At 52.8% G+C, this 16,993-nt stretch overlaps 5 protein-coding genes across 5 annotated transcripts; 4 read left to right on the forward strand and 1 right to left on the reverse strand.

The window, feature by feature from the left end:
* Positions 1-5,179: 5,179 nt before the first annotated feature.
* Positions 5,180-6,100, reverse strand: LMJF_34_0010 (conserved hypothetical protein; the record flags this gene model as incomplete). The annotated part of the gene is made up of 1 exon (XM_001686038.1): positions 5,180-6,100. The coding sequence occupies one exon, from the start codon at positions 6,098-6,100 to the stop codon at positions 5,180-5,182; it is 921 nt and encodes a 306-aa protein (XP_001686090.1).
* Positions 6,101-8,001: 1,901 nt separating this feature from the next.
* LMJF_34_0020 (hypothetical protein) lies at positions 8,002-9,036 on the forward strand (the record flags this gene model as incomplete). Its single annotated transcript, XM_001686039.1, has 1 exon — positions 8,002-9,036. The coding sequence occupies one exon, from the start codon at positions 8,002-8,004 to the stop codon at positions 9,034-9,036; it is 1,035 nt and encodes a 344-aa protein (XP_001686091.1).
* Positions 9,037-9,591: 555 nt separating this feature from the next.
* Positions 9,592-10,779, forward strand: LMJF_34_0030 (putative protein kinase; the record flags this gene model as incomplete). The annotated part of the gene is made up of 1 exon (XM_001686040.1): positions 9,592-10,779. One exon carries the CDS (start codon positions 9,592-9,594, stop codon positions 10,777-10,779), a length of 1,188 nt encoding a protein of 395 aa, XP_001686092.1.
* A 1,071-nt stretch (positions 10,780-11,850) lies between these two features.
* On the forward strand, positions 11,851-13,890 carry LMJF_34_0040 (conserved hypothetical protein; the record flags this gene model as incomplete). The annotated part of the gene is made up of 1 exon (XM_001686041.1): positions 11,851-13,890. The coding sequence occupies one exon, from the start codon at positions 11,851-11,853 to the stop codon at positions 13,888-13,890; it is 2,040 nt and encodes a 679-aa protein (XP_001686093.1).
* A 513-nt stretch (positions 13,891-14,403) lies between these two features.
* Positions 14,404-16,158, forward strand: LMJF_34_0050 (conserved hypothetical protein; the record flags this gene model as incomplete). Its single annotated transcript, XM_001686042.1, has 1 exon — positions 14,404-16,158. The coding sequence occupies one exon, from the start codon at positions 14,404-14,406 to the stop codon at positions 16,156-16,158; it is 1,755 nt and encodes a 584-aa protein (XP_001686094.1).
* Positions 16,159-16,993: the final 835 nt, after the last annotated feature.

Below are 16,993 nucleotides of genomic sequence, written 5' to 3' on the forward strand. Positions count from 1 at the left end.
TAACCCTAACCCTAACCCTAACCCTAACCCTAACCCTAACCCTAACCCTAACCCTAACCCTAACCCTAACCCTAACCCTAACCCTAACCCTAACCCTAACCCTAACCCTAACCCTAACCCTAACCCTAACCCTAACCCTAACCCTAACCCTAACCCTAACCCTAACCCTAACCCTAACCCTAACCCTAACCCTAACCCTAACCCTAACCCTAACCCTAACCCTAACCCTAACCCTAACCCTAACCCTAACCCTAACCCTAACCCTAACCCTAACCCTAACCAGTACAGTAGCACACCCGTACACCAGTACACTAGTACACCGTCACGCACTTGTTCAGCTGGAGAGGGTGTCGCTGTGCAAGGAATCAGTGGAGATAAAGACCCTAACCCTGGCCCTGGCCCCTGCCAGCGGCGTTGGCAGCGTTCAGTCTCTCAACGCCAATTAGTATCGCTGCTGCCATCTTGTAGTGCACGTGCACCGCAGTGCTGGTGGTTCGGAGGTTCGCATAGCTGTGGGCTCCCGATGATGGATGCTGTAAGAGTCGTGCAAGAGATTCACGGATGGTGAGGCCAGGCTTCGCTGGAGCGGTGTTGTGAGGAACGATCGTGTCCTTGGTGGTGCTCGCCGTCTTCACTGGCGCGTGAGGCGCACTGGATGAAGTGTACAAGACTGTTCGGGCAGCAAGGTCCGTCGTTCTTGGAGAAAGTGCAGAAGAGTGAGAGGGAGGAGAGCGTGCGGCTCAGTTTTGCAAAGGCGCGGTTCGACTGCAGAGCATGCAGACAAAAGTGCACGATCACGCCAGAGAGAAAGATAGTGAAGAATTCCAAGAGCACACGCGGAAGAGAGATTCGGATGCACAAATTGCTTAAGGGAGAGATATTGAGAGAAGAAATGGGATTGTTCGGGTGTGAGAGTGCACCTTAGCACGCAGACGTGCGGTCTTATTCTTGGCATACGTTTTCTATGTCTCCTGTCGCGTTTCGTGGGGGTTGAGAAATGAGGTAGACGCGTTGATGGCGGTATTTGGCATCACATCGCTGAAGCAGCTTTGGAGCAGAGAGGGAAGAACAACAGTTGATGGGTATGCTGGACAGACCGCCTGAATGGTGCGAGGCGACAATACTGTGAAGGCGATGCCAGGGAATCGAAAACGCACCATCATGTTCACCCGAGGTGACCAGTACAGTGGAGGCAGTGCAAAACAAATGGTTATGAGAAGAGAGATGGGAAGGCGGCCGTGGAGGGGAAAGAGAAAAGAGGAGCAGAGAGTGCAACACCGTGCCCATGTCAGCCAAGGCAGTCTAACCCTCCTGCGCAAGATAAGGATCTACCGCTTCAAAGCATGGCAAGCAGCACAGGCCTCAACGACTCTCGACACTTGCTCCTCTACAGCGGCGTTTTGTGGACTTCAATCACTTTCAGCGGTGCTTTGCACCCTGCCTACGCTGCGGGCGGCTGAAGCCTCGTGAACCTCGCCGTAAACCTGCTCTCTAGAGGACACCTGCTACGACTTCATCGCTGATGCCATTTCTGTTGGTCGTCACAGACATGCGCTGGGCAGCACGCGCCAACGGAGACAGCGATGCTAAGCGTCCACAGTTCTCCCCATCGATCGACTGCAATGCTGATCACGAACAAAAGCCGCAGGCTTCGCGCACACCAGTGGCTGGCTTTGATGGGCCTCAGCAGCAGTCCCGGACAACGACGTCAAGCTCCTGAGATGGTCGCGGTACTTCACGTTCACAAACGCATGACATGCACTGAGTCCTGCTCTATCCACTACTCTGCTGCAGCATGCACGAAGGTGCACTAGCCCGCAGCATCCCGTTAGTGGGAAAAGATGTCACAGTCCGCTGCAGTCTGAAGGGGTAATGTGTGCGGCTGAGAGCAGTCCGCACACACATAGATGTCTACACTGCGGTGAGCAGCTCTGACCCTCGCCAGCGAAGGCGAGCACAGACAGGGGAGAAAGGGTGCTAAGGTGCTCGCAGTTGTCTACCTCATTTGCTATCAGCGCACCACAGCGAGGAGCCTTCTACAATCGCATTTTTTACTTCAACGGGCCCACCCGGCCATGCAACACGAGCTCAACTCCAGTCTGCTTGCGCTGACACGGCCCTATTGTGTGGTGCGACGCAGTCGTAGGCACGCGGTACAGCAGTGCACCGACTCCGTCATCTGAGCACGGCCTCCACCCCGAGCTCTGCTACCCCACACTCGCTTCGCAGGCGGCTCCGACGCAACGCCATCCAGGAGCTGACCGCCGGCATCAGCAGCGGTGAATTGCTCCGACTCACCCATGTCGTAGGCTCCTGACCCTGTCACCGCCTCCAGTGGCCGTGCATTCGGCGGAACAGGAGCTGCCTAGCTTCCCTACACACAGATTGGGGGGCACCTGGGCGTAGGTGCCGCACGCTGAGGTATTTTTCCGTCGTGGAATGCGGCGCAGTCTGAAAGGAAAATAACGGCTCGAAAGTTCAGTGCTCGTACGGTGAGCCTGCTAGCCTGCAGAGCACCGACATCGCCGGTTTTCAGAGTTGCATGCTGTGTTGTGGACCACGATAGTTTGGGCTGCTAGTGTACTTCGCTCCTTGGTCGGCCTCGCAGTAGCGGTTGCACACCGGGACAGAAGAGTTTACAGTCTTGGATCAGGGTCTTCTACACAGATTTTTACAGTCGCAAGAACGTTATAAACTTAGGAGGGTAGCAGAATGCACACGGACCGTGGCTTGCATAGAGGCCGCAAAGTTCAATCACACGCAGGATTTACTTTTCACAAATAAAGCAGGGTGGATTTTACGCACGAGAGGTGCTGTTTCTTTTCACACCACTGGCACTGCGATGCACCGTTGTTATGCTGGCACATTGACTTCCACGATTTGTCAGCTCGAATCGCTGGGCAGACTAGGCGTTGCGGTCAAGATTTGGGCGCGGATAGAAGTGTTGACATTTCCCACGTACAGCGACAGACAGTGCGACATAAGTTTGGATGTCGTACCGAAGAGCAGAAAGGTTCCCTTTTTCTTTGTGAAGAAAACAGTTCTCGACGACGGAAAAATACCTCAGCGTGCGGCACCTACGCCCAGGCGCCTCCCCCCATCTCTGTGTAGGGAAGCTAGGCAGCTCCTGTTCCGCCGAATGCACGGCCAGTGGAGGCGGTGACAGGGTCAGGAGCCTACGACATGGGTGAGTCGGAGCAATTCACCGCTGCTGATGCCGGCGGTCAGCTCCTGGATGGCGTTGCGTCGGAGCCGCCTGCGAAGCGAGTGTGGGGTAGCAGAGCTCGGGGTGGAGGCCGTGCTCAGATGACGGAGTCGGTGCACTGCTGTACCGCGTGCCTACGACTGCGTCGCACCACACAATAGGGCCGTGTCAGCGCAAGCAGACTGGAGTTGAGCTCGTGTTGCATGGCCGGATGGGCGCCTGAAAAAAAGGAACACTATAGATGATAGTTACTATGGCGATGTGGTGGAACAAAAGTACAACGCGTATGAGGGATGAGCTCTGAATGTACGCAATCAAACAGTGCTCTGGTAGAAACAAACCACTACACAAAGGCAATGGTGTTGCGGGTTGGGGCAAAACGAAAATTTTGATGTCTTCATTTCTGGCACACAACACCTCATCGTATGTACCTCATGCAAAAGAGACGGTGGAAATGGCGCATGACTAGCTGCAGGAGCGAAACCATATGACGAGTGTGAGGCGGAGCGGCTTTCGCCACCGGCAAAAGCCGTGTAAGTGGTGAAGGGAAAGCAGAGGGAGTTGAGGAAAAGAGGATGCGTTAACGAGATCAGAAATAAAGCTGCTTGAGCACAAATGCTCTGGAGCGCAAGGAAGTGCTGCATCTCGCCAGGAAACGAAGAACACGCTATGCATGTGAAGGGAACTTACTCCTTGTTCGAAAACAAGTACTACTTTGGATGTGGCTTCCAGAATAAAAGCTGGATTACTTATCTGGAAATATAGAAACATGGGCTCCAACACATGTTCATATCTACTAAGAGGCAAGCTTTCGCTTCATAAGGTAGAGCATACCGACACTGTATGCTTTCGTTCACTTTTCGTTCTCTATGTTTCACTCCCTTAGTTCAGGCTGTACTGTGTTGGAAATATTCTTCATTTTCATGTGCTCATCAGGGCACATACACGAGGCGAAGAGCGAGACGTGAAATGCCATACCTCCTGAGGAGCCCCTGTCGTCGTTGGTAGGCGAGGAGACGAGGTGGGGAAAGCGAACATCCACTCGACCTCTCGAGACGTGAAATAGAGAAGATTAGAAAGAAATGAAAAGCACCTCATTCAAGTGTCGTATAGTGTTTCACTTCGATTCTCATAATCATATTTTATTCAATCATCGTGCCGTTTTTTCCTGCCACTAGGTTTCAATACGGAGGAGAAAAAAGAATTGCAGTGCTTGCACCTTTCCTTGCAGGTCCGATTCGTACCAGCCTTGCGTACTTGCTGAGAAGAAACTCGGAGAAACCAGCTCTCGTGAGGTTAAAGGGTCACAACGGCGGTGGTCGATTGTTCATTACTATTTTTTTCGATGGGTGGTTGGTTGCATGAGGTTCGATGTACGAGCACAAACGCTTAGAACATATCATTCGATGTGATTACTTTCCCTCTGGAGAACGTTTGTAGCCTATTATTTCATCAGAGAAAAAGCAAAAGAATGTATGCAGGTTTTTCTGTATTTTTCCTGAAAAGCAGTCGTTTGCTGCATTCTGTGAACTTCATGGTGTGTCCTGCGTTCACATTTCCCTACTAAGACCTACCCGTAGTGCGGTTGAGGGAAACAATTTCTACACAACTCAAAAGTGGACAGCACATGAATCTGTGCTAAGGAGTCAGCGAGGCCTTTAGGTCGTGCACTAGTCACTGCGAGGGCTTGGGCTGATCTCTCACCCGTACCCCAAGCCCCACAAAGTCAAAATCAGCAGTCACACAGCCCGAAGAAAAGAGGTTTTTTTTTTTTACCGCGTCGTTCTTCCATAAACTGCTCAGCAAATAAACGGGCCAACAGGCAGTTCATTGAAAAAAAAGAGCATAGGGATCACAGTGTGAAGAAAGCGAAAGCACAGAGAGGACAAAAATGGAGCTTTCAAGTACAACATGCTTTACGGCGAAGAAAAAGAAAAGAATTCTCGTAGCACCGTGCAGAGCGCACAGAGGAGACTATTCGCGTTTTCGCTCAGCCTTACGCTTGATGGACTTATGCGTCTCCAAGATCTTGTTCGATACATAACCGGTGGGTAGTGCCCTCACGATTGCCTCCAGAACGGCGTGATTGCAGTGGCCGGGAGTCTGAGGCACAGACCCCAGCTTGTCAAGCGTCTGGTGCGCCATGCGGTCAGCGTTCACCATCAGGAAGGTTTCACGTGGCTTGCGGGAGCTAAGACCTTGCGTCATCTTGCTCACCACCATGTTTGGCGACACGGCAAGAACATCAATGCCAAACTGCTTCAATTCGTAGTAGAGACCGGAGCCAAAAGACAAGTTGAAGGCCTTCGTTCCTGCGTACGTGCACAGAAGCGGGGCAGGAGTGACGGCGGAGACGGAGCCGAGCATAACGATGGCACCACAGCGCTTCGCCTTCATCTTCGGCACCACATACTTGGTCATGCGGACACTGGACTCACAGTTTACTTTGAGCAGGCGGAGGTCCGTCTCAAGATCTACCTCGTCGAAATAGTTGGTATAGGTGTAGTTAACACCGACGTTGTTGACGAGCACGGCAATCTCAATCTTGTCGAGCTCTGCAAACATATCATCGTATTGCTTGGGGGTCGCTGAAGCGAAATCAAACGAAATGGCCTTGCCCTGCACGCCGAGCTGCTTCAGTTCCTCGACAACGTTTTCCAGCTTCGACAGAGTACGTGCAATGACACACACATTGAATCCACGGCGGCCAAGGTCAAGGGCCATGGCGTAGCCAATACCCTCGCTAGCACCCGTGACAACTGCCCAGTCACCGGCGTTGCCGTAGCGCTTTTTCATGTTAAGGGATGTCAGGTAGTTGACCTTGACAAAGCTGATAACCTTGAAAAAAACCACACCCAGGGCAACAGTGCCCACAAGTGAGAGAAAGCACGGCATGGCAAAACGAGGGGAAAAATACTTGTCCTCTGAGAAAGCAAGGAGCTAAGATGGCGAGAAAGGGCCCTGCGACGGAATACGCAAAACCCCAATAAGCAAATAGGGCGAGGTGAAGGTGAGCACAGAGAGCAAGAGTCGAGAGCAACAGAAAGTGTGATAAAGTAGCAACTCTGGGGCTACAGAAAGACGTCTCATGACACGTGAGCATATATGCGTACTCAACAAAAGCAACACTATAATCGCATTGTCTGTGGGGAGAATTTCAGCCTTTTTTATGCTGTGGCGTCATGCATACATACACATTTATATATATGCCTCCAAGGCATGTCTGTCGCGCCAGTTGGGCTGTTAAACAACTCTTTTGTCTCCGTTGCTGTTCGTGCCCATCCGGCCATGCAACACGAGCTCAACTCCAGTCTGCTTGCGCTGACACGGCCCTATTGTGTGGTGCGACGCAGCTGTAGACACGCGGTACAGCAGTGCACCGACTCCGTCATCTGAGCACGGCCTCCACCCCGAGCTCTGCTACCCCACACTCGCTTCGCAGGCGGCTCCGACGCAACGCCATCCAGGAGCTGACCGCCGGCATCAGCAGCGGTGAATTGCTCCGACTCACCCATGTCGTAGGCTCCTGACCCTGTCACCGCCTCCACTGGCCGTGCATTCGGCGGAACAGGAGCTGCCTAGCTTCCCTACACAGAGATGGGGGGAGGCGCCTGGGCGTAGGTGCCACGCGCTGAGGTCTCCCCTGTCATGAAACTGACGTTGCATATCCAATACAAAAAGAGAGTTGATGGTAGTGGTGCAAAGAGAAGCTGCGTAATAGTCTCAATGTCTTTGCGCATTAAGAAGCAAAGGAGGCGACAGTAGCATGGGTGGAATTGGAGCCGAGAGGTACTATTCACCGCCCCTTGAGGCTTTCAATGATGCCACAAGGCTGCAAACAACCTGGAGAATTCGCTGGAGTGAGGTTGGTGTCGGGAGGATGCGAGTCAAGAGGGAACAACTGTTGTGGGAAAATGTGTGTGTGTGCGGGGTGGTGGGGGGGGGGCAGGTGGAAAGCGATTTTCATGGGCAATTTAGAAGGGTGCAAACACGCTTGAATCGTTCCCCTACTTCGAGAGCGGACATCAAGTTCCCACTATGGAAGCGATGTCTCCTCGGTGACACCGATTAGCAGAGTCATCAAATCAAAGGGAAAGGCGACTGTGTGGTAGTTGAATTACAAAGGCGATGGCCGCAGAGACTTAGTAACAAGAGAGGTGAGAAGAACGACGCACTTGCAATCTTAATTCTTGCCGCATCAGCTTCGACAAGGCAACCGACACAGTTTGAAACGGCGGCTCGGCGACTGGTGCCTCTGTTTGCAGGTTGAGGCTCCGAAATCGACTTGACAGTCACTGCAAAGCGGTACGTTTTGGCACATGTGTGGTTCGTGTGAATCGGCGTTCGCGACGACATGTGGGTTTTATGTGAAGTTCGTTATCAGATGCAAAAGATATCTGTTTACTGCTTCTTCACCTGTTGCTTGCAGCTCTTCATCATCGTGCATAGTCACAGAGAGCGCGGACTTATCCTACTGTCTGATGGCACTCCTACTGCTCAGAGAGGTCTGCCAGTTTCACAACGACGGGGAACGTTCCCTATTGTCAACACGGCGACGACTTATGCTGGATTCTCTTTCTCCTGCTACGCGAAAATTAGCGTTGACGGCTGAAGGGCTCACGATCGGATCAGTTTCATTTAGGTATGGAGGAGCTGAGATGAACATCACCATCGCTGACGATGGACCGCCTCCTCCTGTCAGCTGGTGGTGCTACTCGGGCCCTGTTACGGTTGCAGCACACAATGCCCCTTTGGGTGCTTGCGGGGTGATTCGCACAGTAAGAAACACGTGGTCAATGTGTAGAGTAACACGCGTTGAGCTCACGAGCGACGATGAAGTCGACGATGTAGTGCAGCGCGAAATACTAGACATTCTCTGTCTTCTTCAGAACGAAGTCATCTCATTACGTCTGGGCAAACTGCACATGAAAAACGCTGAGTTGGCACCTCGCCTACCCTTGATGAACTCCCTTTCTCTTGATAGCTGTGATGGTGGAATTGAGAAATTTATCAGCGCACTTAGCACAGCAGCAGAGATACTCGAAATATCTGACTGCTTTTGTTTGTCAGACGCGATGTTCGAATCTATGCCAACGACCGAAGTGCACCGTCTGGTTCTCGACAACACAAATGTGGCGACCTCGTGGCTGGAGCACCTGAAATGCACGCATTCAGTGCAGACACTGAGCTTGATGGACTGCTGCAAGATCGACGCTCTGCGAGTAAGTGCTTTCCCAGAGTTGCGACGCCTACTGCTGTGCCGCACCCCGATAGCAAGTGAATCGCTGAAAGGTGTTGAAAAATGCAGTCATCTTCGGATTGTGAATCTGGGAGGGTGCCAAGAGATTGTTGATGTCAACGCGTTTGGGGCGTTGAAACAGCTTCGCGAGCTTTTCTTACATGAAACATCTGTAACCAATGCTGGTATTGCAGCGCTTGCTGATTGCGAGCGACTCGAAAAGCTCAATTTGGGTGGCTGCGTTCATGTTTCCAATGTCAACCATCTCGGGAGCTTGGTTAATCTTTTGGAGCTGCATCTTTGGAGTACGAAGGTGACGAATTCAGGAATAGAGGGTCTGGCCTCATGCTGTTCGCTGATGGAGCTTGTCTTGGACGACTGCGTCCGAATAACAGATGTTCTGCCGCTTGGATGCTTGCAATCGATTCGATGGCTTTCACTGATTGGCACAGAGGTCGACGCCCGGGGCGTCAAGGGACTGATTCACTGTCAAAAATTAGAGACGTTGGCTCTTGGGGGAACGCGAATCGCTCATCCACCAAAGCTGTGGAGACACGAGGCTATTGTTGAGTATCTTGAAAATCTAATCTGATTGATGCATCCAGGTGCGGAGGTGAAGGAGCCACCTGCTTCTTATTTTCGCCCCATCACGTTGGAGAGTAGCGCTTACAGCAGAGAAACAGAAAAATAAGTTGTAGTGAAATCGATGGCTGCTGCGAATTTTTCTCAATGGAATGTAAAGTGAGCATCTGATGCAGTGGAGTACGTTTCATGCACTGATGAAGCTGCGGCTCGTGATTGCACTGGGTCGCCGCTACTTTGAAAATGCTAAATTGGCGCTGTAAGCTTCATGTTTGGCCCCTACAACTAGACATGGACAGAACACCTTACTGTGCACTTCCTCTTTTTCTATCCCTAAACTGCCCTGCGAAGACCCTGCTCGTGAATTGTTGACTAATGAGTCCGCAAGAAAAAAGAGAAACGTGCCCCTCGTCGTGCTGATTCAGGCTAACCGTGTTACCCTCTCGGCTAGTTGGAACCGTGAAGAAAAGCGCGTCTGCGCTTTTCTTCACCCACTTTTCATCCTCGGTAGTGGCCTCCTCTTGCGCGGGCGGCTGTAACCTAGCTACTCTCCGAACTGGAGGACATGTGCCATCATTGCTTTGAGCTTTTTCTTCTCTTCCACGCAATTCTCTGTACCGATGTGTCTCCCCTGTTTGCATTTCTTGTCGTACTTGTCCTGAAGTATGTGTTCCGGGGAGCATTTTCGCATTTTTTGTTAGAATCAGCGGAACGCGTCTCGTTTGCGAAGATGGGCAATCACTTTTCACTGTGTCCTGAACCGTTCCATGGCCTCATCAGCTCATACGGTAGAGGATCGATCTCAAGTACACATCCGTCTGGAGTGGCGGTGAAAGGCGAGGAATATTCCGCAGTGAAACTCGTCGGCGAGGGCGGTTACTCTTTCGTGTATGAAGGATACAGCAACGCCACTGGACAACGGGTCGCGTTGAAGCGGTATGTGTTTTCAGAAATGCAACAACAGCAGGGAGCTGTCGAAGAGGTGAGCATTCACCGGGATGTTTGCCCCAATGACTATATAGTAACGTACCTCGATTCTGAAGTAGTTTATCGACCTGGAGTGCCGTTGCCAGAGATGTGGGTCGTGATGGAGTTCTGTGAGGGTCCTTCCTTGCAGGAGTACATCAACAATCGACTGCGGTCTCCGCAGCCTTTCTCGGTGCGTGAGGTGTTCGAAATTGTCGACAATATTGTACATGCAATCGGCCATTTACACTCACAATCACCGCCTGTTTCCCACTGGGACATCAAGCCTGACAATTTTTTGTTTACCGATACAGGCCGGCTGAAGCTATGCGATTTTGGAAGCGCAACGCGGCAGTTCTACGCACCCACGTCAGCGGAAGAGGTGTCTGCTGCTGAGTCAGAGTTGGGGTCAAGGATGACGCTTCTGTACCGACCGCCTGAATCACTGGACCTGTGGTCGAAGGATCGCGTCGATACCAAAGCTGACATCTGGGCACTTGGTGTCATCATTTATGTGATGGTGTTTCGCGAGATGCCGTTTGACGCAAACCCGATGGAGGTCATGGCGGCAGTCCCGAAGCGATACAAGGGCAAAACACAGGAGGGCTGTCCCAAGGAGTTTAGGGCTCTCATGGACATTGTGCGCACAAAAATGCTAACGAAAAAGCCCGCCGACCGTGCTGACATATTTGCTCTCTCTGAAGAGCTGGAAGGCGTTACGCACCTGCCGCCGCTTTCGCGGCCGCGGCCCGGGTTCCAGAGTGCGCAGCGACCGCGGTTCGCTTAAAATGCCCAGGTGGTGCGTGCGTGTGGCAATTCCAAAACCGTAGTGGGTGCCCTCTGAGTTATGGTGCTGTGCATAAAAGGTTCAAGGGGAAGTCGTTGCCTTGCTTGCGTTTTGATCTGCTTTTGCGCTTATACGTGACAGAGTAAAAATGCGCTTTTCATTGCTTGATATGTACTTTTTGGCGGAAGTCTACGTTGACATGGTAAACGAAAAGATTCACTGACTTGGGCAACAGTTGATGATATTGCCTAAACATGTGGAGATGAAAATGCTATGGCCCGACTTCAACGCGTCAAGCGGATGCCACAGTTTTTCGAGCTCGACGTGCCCATCCGGCCATGCAACACGAGCTCAACTCCAGTCTGCTTGCGCTGACACGGCCCTATTGTGTGGTGCGACGCAGTCGTAGGCACGCGGTACAGCAGTGCACCGACTCCGTCATCTGAGCACGGCCTCCACCCCGAGCTCTGCTATCCCACACTCGCTTCGCAGGCGGCTCCGACGCAACGCCATCCAGGAGCTGACCGCCGGCATCAGCAGCGGTGAATTGCTCCGACTCACCCATGTCGTAGGCTCCTGACCCTGTCACCGCCTCCAGTGGCCGTGCATTCGGCGGAACAGGAGCTGCCTAGCTTCCCTACACAGAGATGAGGGGAGGCACCTGGGCGTAGGTGCCACGCGCTGAGGTTTACTCTGTAATGAGAGTGGGCACAAGAGGTCAGGACGCAGAACCACGGGACTCGATGGGTTTGGCAAGCTTTCTGTTCGTGAAACTGCGTGCTGAGGAAGGTGAAACGGACGCCGAGAATAAATGTCCATGATAAATGTCTTCATTGACTTCTTGTCTTTTCCTCTGCTGTTCTTGGCTGTCAGAGCTGTTAGCCGTTTGTAATCAATAGACTTCTCAAAGTCTATTTTTAGCGTTGGCTACTGCTTGTACTACCAAGGTTTGCATACATGAAAAAAAACGGTGGTGTTAAAAGCATGGAAGTCGACGCGATCGGAGAGTCTCGTGGTCTTTCGACCGAGGCGCTCGGGAAAAACAGTGACTTTCGGCGGTTTGCGGAGCGGATGAAGGGAATGGGGCGAGTTTTTGCGGTGAAGTCGAAATCAGACGCCACCCTTCGCGTCATGGTTCCGCCGCGTGATGATGAAGCCGCGGAAGAGGATCTCTCACGAGAGTGGCTAGACTGCTGCCTACGGGAGTATCTTGAGAGAAAGCGTCTCTTTGAAAATCGCTTTCGCAGCCGAGTACAACTGATAGCGCGCATTCTGGCACTCCTTGTGCCTTTCCTCGCTGTGTTATGGAGCATATGGCCCATGTGGCGGGTGCTTATTGACGTTGAGACAGATGCTTACTACAAGGCTTTGGAGGTCCCCTCAACGGCGACGCCCGGCGAGATCACGCGAGGGTATCGCGCTATGATGAAGCGTTGGCATCCAGATAACAATCCGACATGTGGACAATATTGCCGGGAAAAGACAGAGAGGATCAAAGAGGCATACGATATGCTGCTGTCTCGCAGCAACCATCACTTGACTCTCGCAAACCAGTATCACGAAGGTCTCATGGCGCTCCGTTCACTGCTGTCGTTCCGCGGGTTCCAGATATCCGGCGACGCGGCGATGAATGCCTTCATGATCTTACTGCGGTTGTACCCCGCCAGCGCGAAGAAGAGTGTCGCGCTCAGGCTCGCGTGCAGCATTGTCATTTTGGCCTTTTGCACTGTGCATGAGGCCCTCTTTGTCAGCGGCTTCAGCATTGTGACAGTTGTCGAGCTCTTTTACTACTCCCTTTCAATGGCAAAAGCCTCTGCGCAGCAGCAGTCAATGGAGGAGGTGCGGCGAAACTCCTATTTTGATGTGGTACGCGACGCGTTCGTCTTGCTGGGCTGCGCGAGTGTTGCAAGCATTGCCGTGCGTTGGAGGGAGAATAACGCGATGTCGATGGAAGAGGCCTCCCGCATGTTTTACGGTAGCGTCTACGTTCTCTCATTCCTGTACAAGTTCTCACCGAACGCGTATGACAACTTTTTAATGCGCAAGTGCTCACTGCCGCTCACGTACATGGACATAGCGAATGCAAGGTTCACGTGGACGCGATTTGCGACAAGCGAGTTGATGTTTCTCGTCGATGATCTGTTTGTCTTCACGTGCCGCATCTCCAGTCCTTACCGAGTGGTGGTGTACATTGCGCATTTCGTTGCCCTCTGCCAGTTTTTTATGTTACCATGGGATACACCAATCATCAATGGGAGGGCCAGCGCGAAAGCAAGAGCTGCTGGAATAGAAGAGCCGGGAGTTCCGGCGTCTGCAAGCGCGAGGACCAGAGTAGCTCAATCGACCAACAGCGATGCTATGGAGACGGCTGAGAAAAGCACCTTTGCCCAGTCCTACATAACAAAGGAAGAGGAAGTCGTCGTCACCGATCTCGACAGCGAGGCGGTGTCATGGATGGATATTGCGAGCCTCAAATACAAGGCTCTCGTCTTTGCGCTTGGCCGAAAGCACGCCCAGCAACACGGCCAGTCGGCAGATGCCGTCGATATCGCGCCAAGTTCCGACTTGCAGAATGTTTTGGTCGTGGCGGTCTCCCGAGGCGCCGGTACCGGGCCGGCAGCATCTCAACAGAGGCTCGACGTTCTTTGTCAGGTGCGTGACCCGGAGATGAGTCGACTTGTGGCGATGGAACGCGGACCAAAGATGATGGTGCCTGCGCGCCCCAAATCTCCATGGAACCTGGATGTCGCACGCGTGGAGTACCGCAAGTCCCTCGGCTCTGTAGCCCCGCTGACGAGTGCACGGGTGTGGCGAAAGCGGGCACCAATGAGTCGGTCTGCGGCGTGGAAAGCACTATTGACGATGGTGTGTGTGTGGGTTGTGTTTGCCGTTGTTTGCGCTGTTGCTGGTCCCTCCCCATACGACGCTCTACGGAGCTCCAAAGGCATCGACAGGTCTCTTCGTCCACAGTTGTTTGCCCGCTTTTTAGGAGCACTACCGCCAACCCATTTTGTGAACGCGTTGTCGGGAGGTCTACTGACCGTGGCGCAGATTCCCCTCTGCACGCTAGACTGGTGGGATGCCGGGGCCACATTTGGCTTTGTACGTTAGCGGCGACACAAGCGTTGACCGGAAAAAAAGGTGCAAACCGTAGATGGGTGGCACGGCTGCGCGAGGGCTCTGCACCTGCACGTCGGCATGGTCCACCGTCCTGTGGCAGTCGTTGGGCAACCAGGTTCCGCTGCGTGAAAGGGCAAAAACCTGCTGAATAATTGCCGGCAGCGCAAATAGCACTCCAGTGTCGACTCCCTAAGTGAGGGGCTTTCTGACGAGCCACCTAGTGCTTTGTGAAAATAGAGGATGGTGGAGAGAAATGTTGTCCTCGACTGCGCTTCAAATCCAAACACGTGCATGCTCCATAACTCTTTTCTTCACTGTGAATCGTTCTTTAAGCACCTGCTTGTTTGTTCTTTTTTTTTTCAACCTATCTAGAAGGGTTCGCTGCGGAACTGGCGCAACCGCCTTTACAGCGTATATTGCGTCAGTGAAGGCGAACGCACCTTTCCTTGACAAGAGTGCTGCAGCGAGCACGTTGGCCCACCTTCCAAGTTCTTCACAGGGACAATGGCCAACACGGACACTCGCCAGATTCGTGACGGCGACAACGGCAATCATGGAAATTTGAGGTCGTTCTTGCCGAAAGCGCTGCTCTACGCGTTCCTGTCGCTTGTGTTCATGAACATTTTTGGAAAGGCGCCGATGGTCTCGGTGCAAAACACGAAGTCAGTACAGCCTCAGTCGCCAGCGCCGCCGTCCACGCTGTCAAGTTTACGTCCGCTTGCTCGACAAGGGGAGCGCTTTAACGTCGTAGTCGAAACGCAGCCGCCCCTGTTCGAGCCGCTTAAATTCGAGAACCTCTTGTTCAGCCACGACGCATTGGCGGCGGCGAATCTGAGCGTGACGATTCCCGTCGACCTGAAGCCGTGCGCGACCGCCAACTGCACAGTAACGCTGCGCGTACAGTGGTCTCTGCGCAACTACACATTTTCATTAACAGCGCCGCTTGTGCGCTTTTTCCGCGATACCGCTGTGCAAAAGAAGTACCTCTTCGGCAACAACAGCGAGGGTGAGAGCGCGAATGTGGAGGCGACAGTCAGCACTGCGTACAAGCAATACTTCCAGCCCGAGGTGACACTGAGCCCTGTCGTCTTCTTCGATTACCCTCTTCCGGACGCTTGCTTCGAGTTCACTCCCGTGGTAGAGTCGCGACCCGGCTTTTACGGCCCGTCGCTCTACATCAACAACTTTTGGATGCTGCGTGAGCATCATGTGCAGCTGAATGCAAGCAGCACGTCACAGCCGCTCAACTTCACTGTGCACCTCACCCCACTTCCGCGATGGAAGGTGCTTCTGTACACCCAGTTCGAAAAGACTATGGCGACGCAAGCAACCGCCGGCTTCTCGAAAGCTTCAGAAGCGGAAGAAACAAAGAGGATGCTGCTAGACGTAAGCACGAGGAATCCGGTCCTTCTCGTGGTCACGGCGATTGTGACGGTGCTGCACTCCGTGTTTGAGTTCCTCGCCTTCTCGAACGATGTGAAATTCTGGAAGGGCCGTAAGGACTTTCGAGGTCTCTCCGTCCGCAGCATTATCATCAGCTGCTACTTTCAGTCCGTTATTTTCCTCTATCTCCTTGACAGCCAAGAAACTTCGTGGGCCGTGCTCGTGCCGTCTGGAATGGGTGCTTTCATGGAGTTTTGGAAGCTTGCAAAGACGCTCAAGATAGTAAAAGTCGAGGCCGAGGTCACAACCGCCGTGGAGGAACAGGGGGCAGCGAGGGAGTCAGCGGGAAAGAAGAAAAAGTGGAGGATTGCCGGGTACGACATCGGGTTTACCGACTCGTACGATTCCCGGACGCAGAAGCACGACGACGTGGCAGTGCGGTATCTTATCTACGCGATGATTCTGCCTCTGACAGGCTACACTGTGTACTCAGCCCTGTACAAAACACATCGGAACTGGTACTCTTTCCTGATCTCCACACAAGTTCAATTCATCTACAGCTTTGGCTTTGCGCAGATGACCCCACAGATTTTCATCAACTACAAAATGAAGAGTGTCGGCCAGCTTCCGTGGCGCACATTCATCTACAAATCCCTCAACACCGTCATCGACGACCTCTTCGCCTTTGTCATTAAGATGCCTTGGCTTCATCGACTTGCCTGCTTTCAAGACGATATAGTGTTTGCCATTCTCCTCTATCAGCGCTGGATCTACCCTGTTGACATGTCCCGCTTCGACGGAGACAGCGGCGCAGATGTGGCAGAGGAAGGCGCCCCGGCAGCAGAGGCGGTCGAGTCAGATAAAAAGAATCAGTAATCTCCTTATGTGCTTCTACGCGGGTCTGCACCTTTGCTGCTTGGTGACTTGCAATGTTTTCCATCTTTTTTGTGGATGCTTGACACTTGATGACGTGCGGCAAACTTGATTTTCAGGGGTGCTCGAGTCGCAGATGACCAGCGCAGACGCGGTGGGCATCATCTGCCGATCAGCTTCTGGTTTTTTTCCTTCCCCTTCACCTCGCTTTGTGGGTGCGTGTGTGTCTGCCTGTCCTCGACAACTTACGAGGTGGAACCGTTCCTTGTTGCTGTGCTTAGCGAGGACATGAGAATTGTAAGGCATCGAGAGAACGAACAACAAACTTTCTTGGATGCATGGGAGAGAAGCGCTGGCACACTTGTTTGGGCGTTGTTTAACCCTCCCCCACCTGCCTCTCGCCACACTGGTTGATAACGACAGCCGTATACGGATGCGGGGCCATGTAAGGGGGAGGAAAGGGGGAGAGGCGCTGAGCGTGTCATGGTTTACCACTACATTTCAAACTCTGGTTCCGGCAGTCGTATGCCAGTGGGCCAAGACCGCATACACCTGGGGCATCCTTTTCACTTGATTCTGCTCATCCTTCTCCTATCCTCTCCCTGACACACATTCGACATGTACGGTACCGGACTGCTCCGTTGTTGTTTACAGAAAGGTGTCTCGCCTGGACGCAATTGGGGCGCAGATCTCAAATGCGAGAACCCAGAAGCACACGTGAGTACTATGGAGCGTGCTCTTCAGCTGGAAATTACACAGCGAACTGAAAGCGGAGGTTTTCGTTTCACATTTTTCCCTACTTCACTCCTTCTCCACCCCGCTTCCCAAGAATCGGGGT

Source organism: Leishmania major, chromosome 34, assembly GCF_000002725.2.
Source record: "Leishmania major strain Friedlin complete genome, chromosome 34".
Taxonomy (NCBI): Eukaryota; Euglenozoa; class Kinetoplastea; order Trypanosomatida; family Trypanosomatidae; genus Leishmania; species Leishmania major.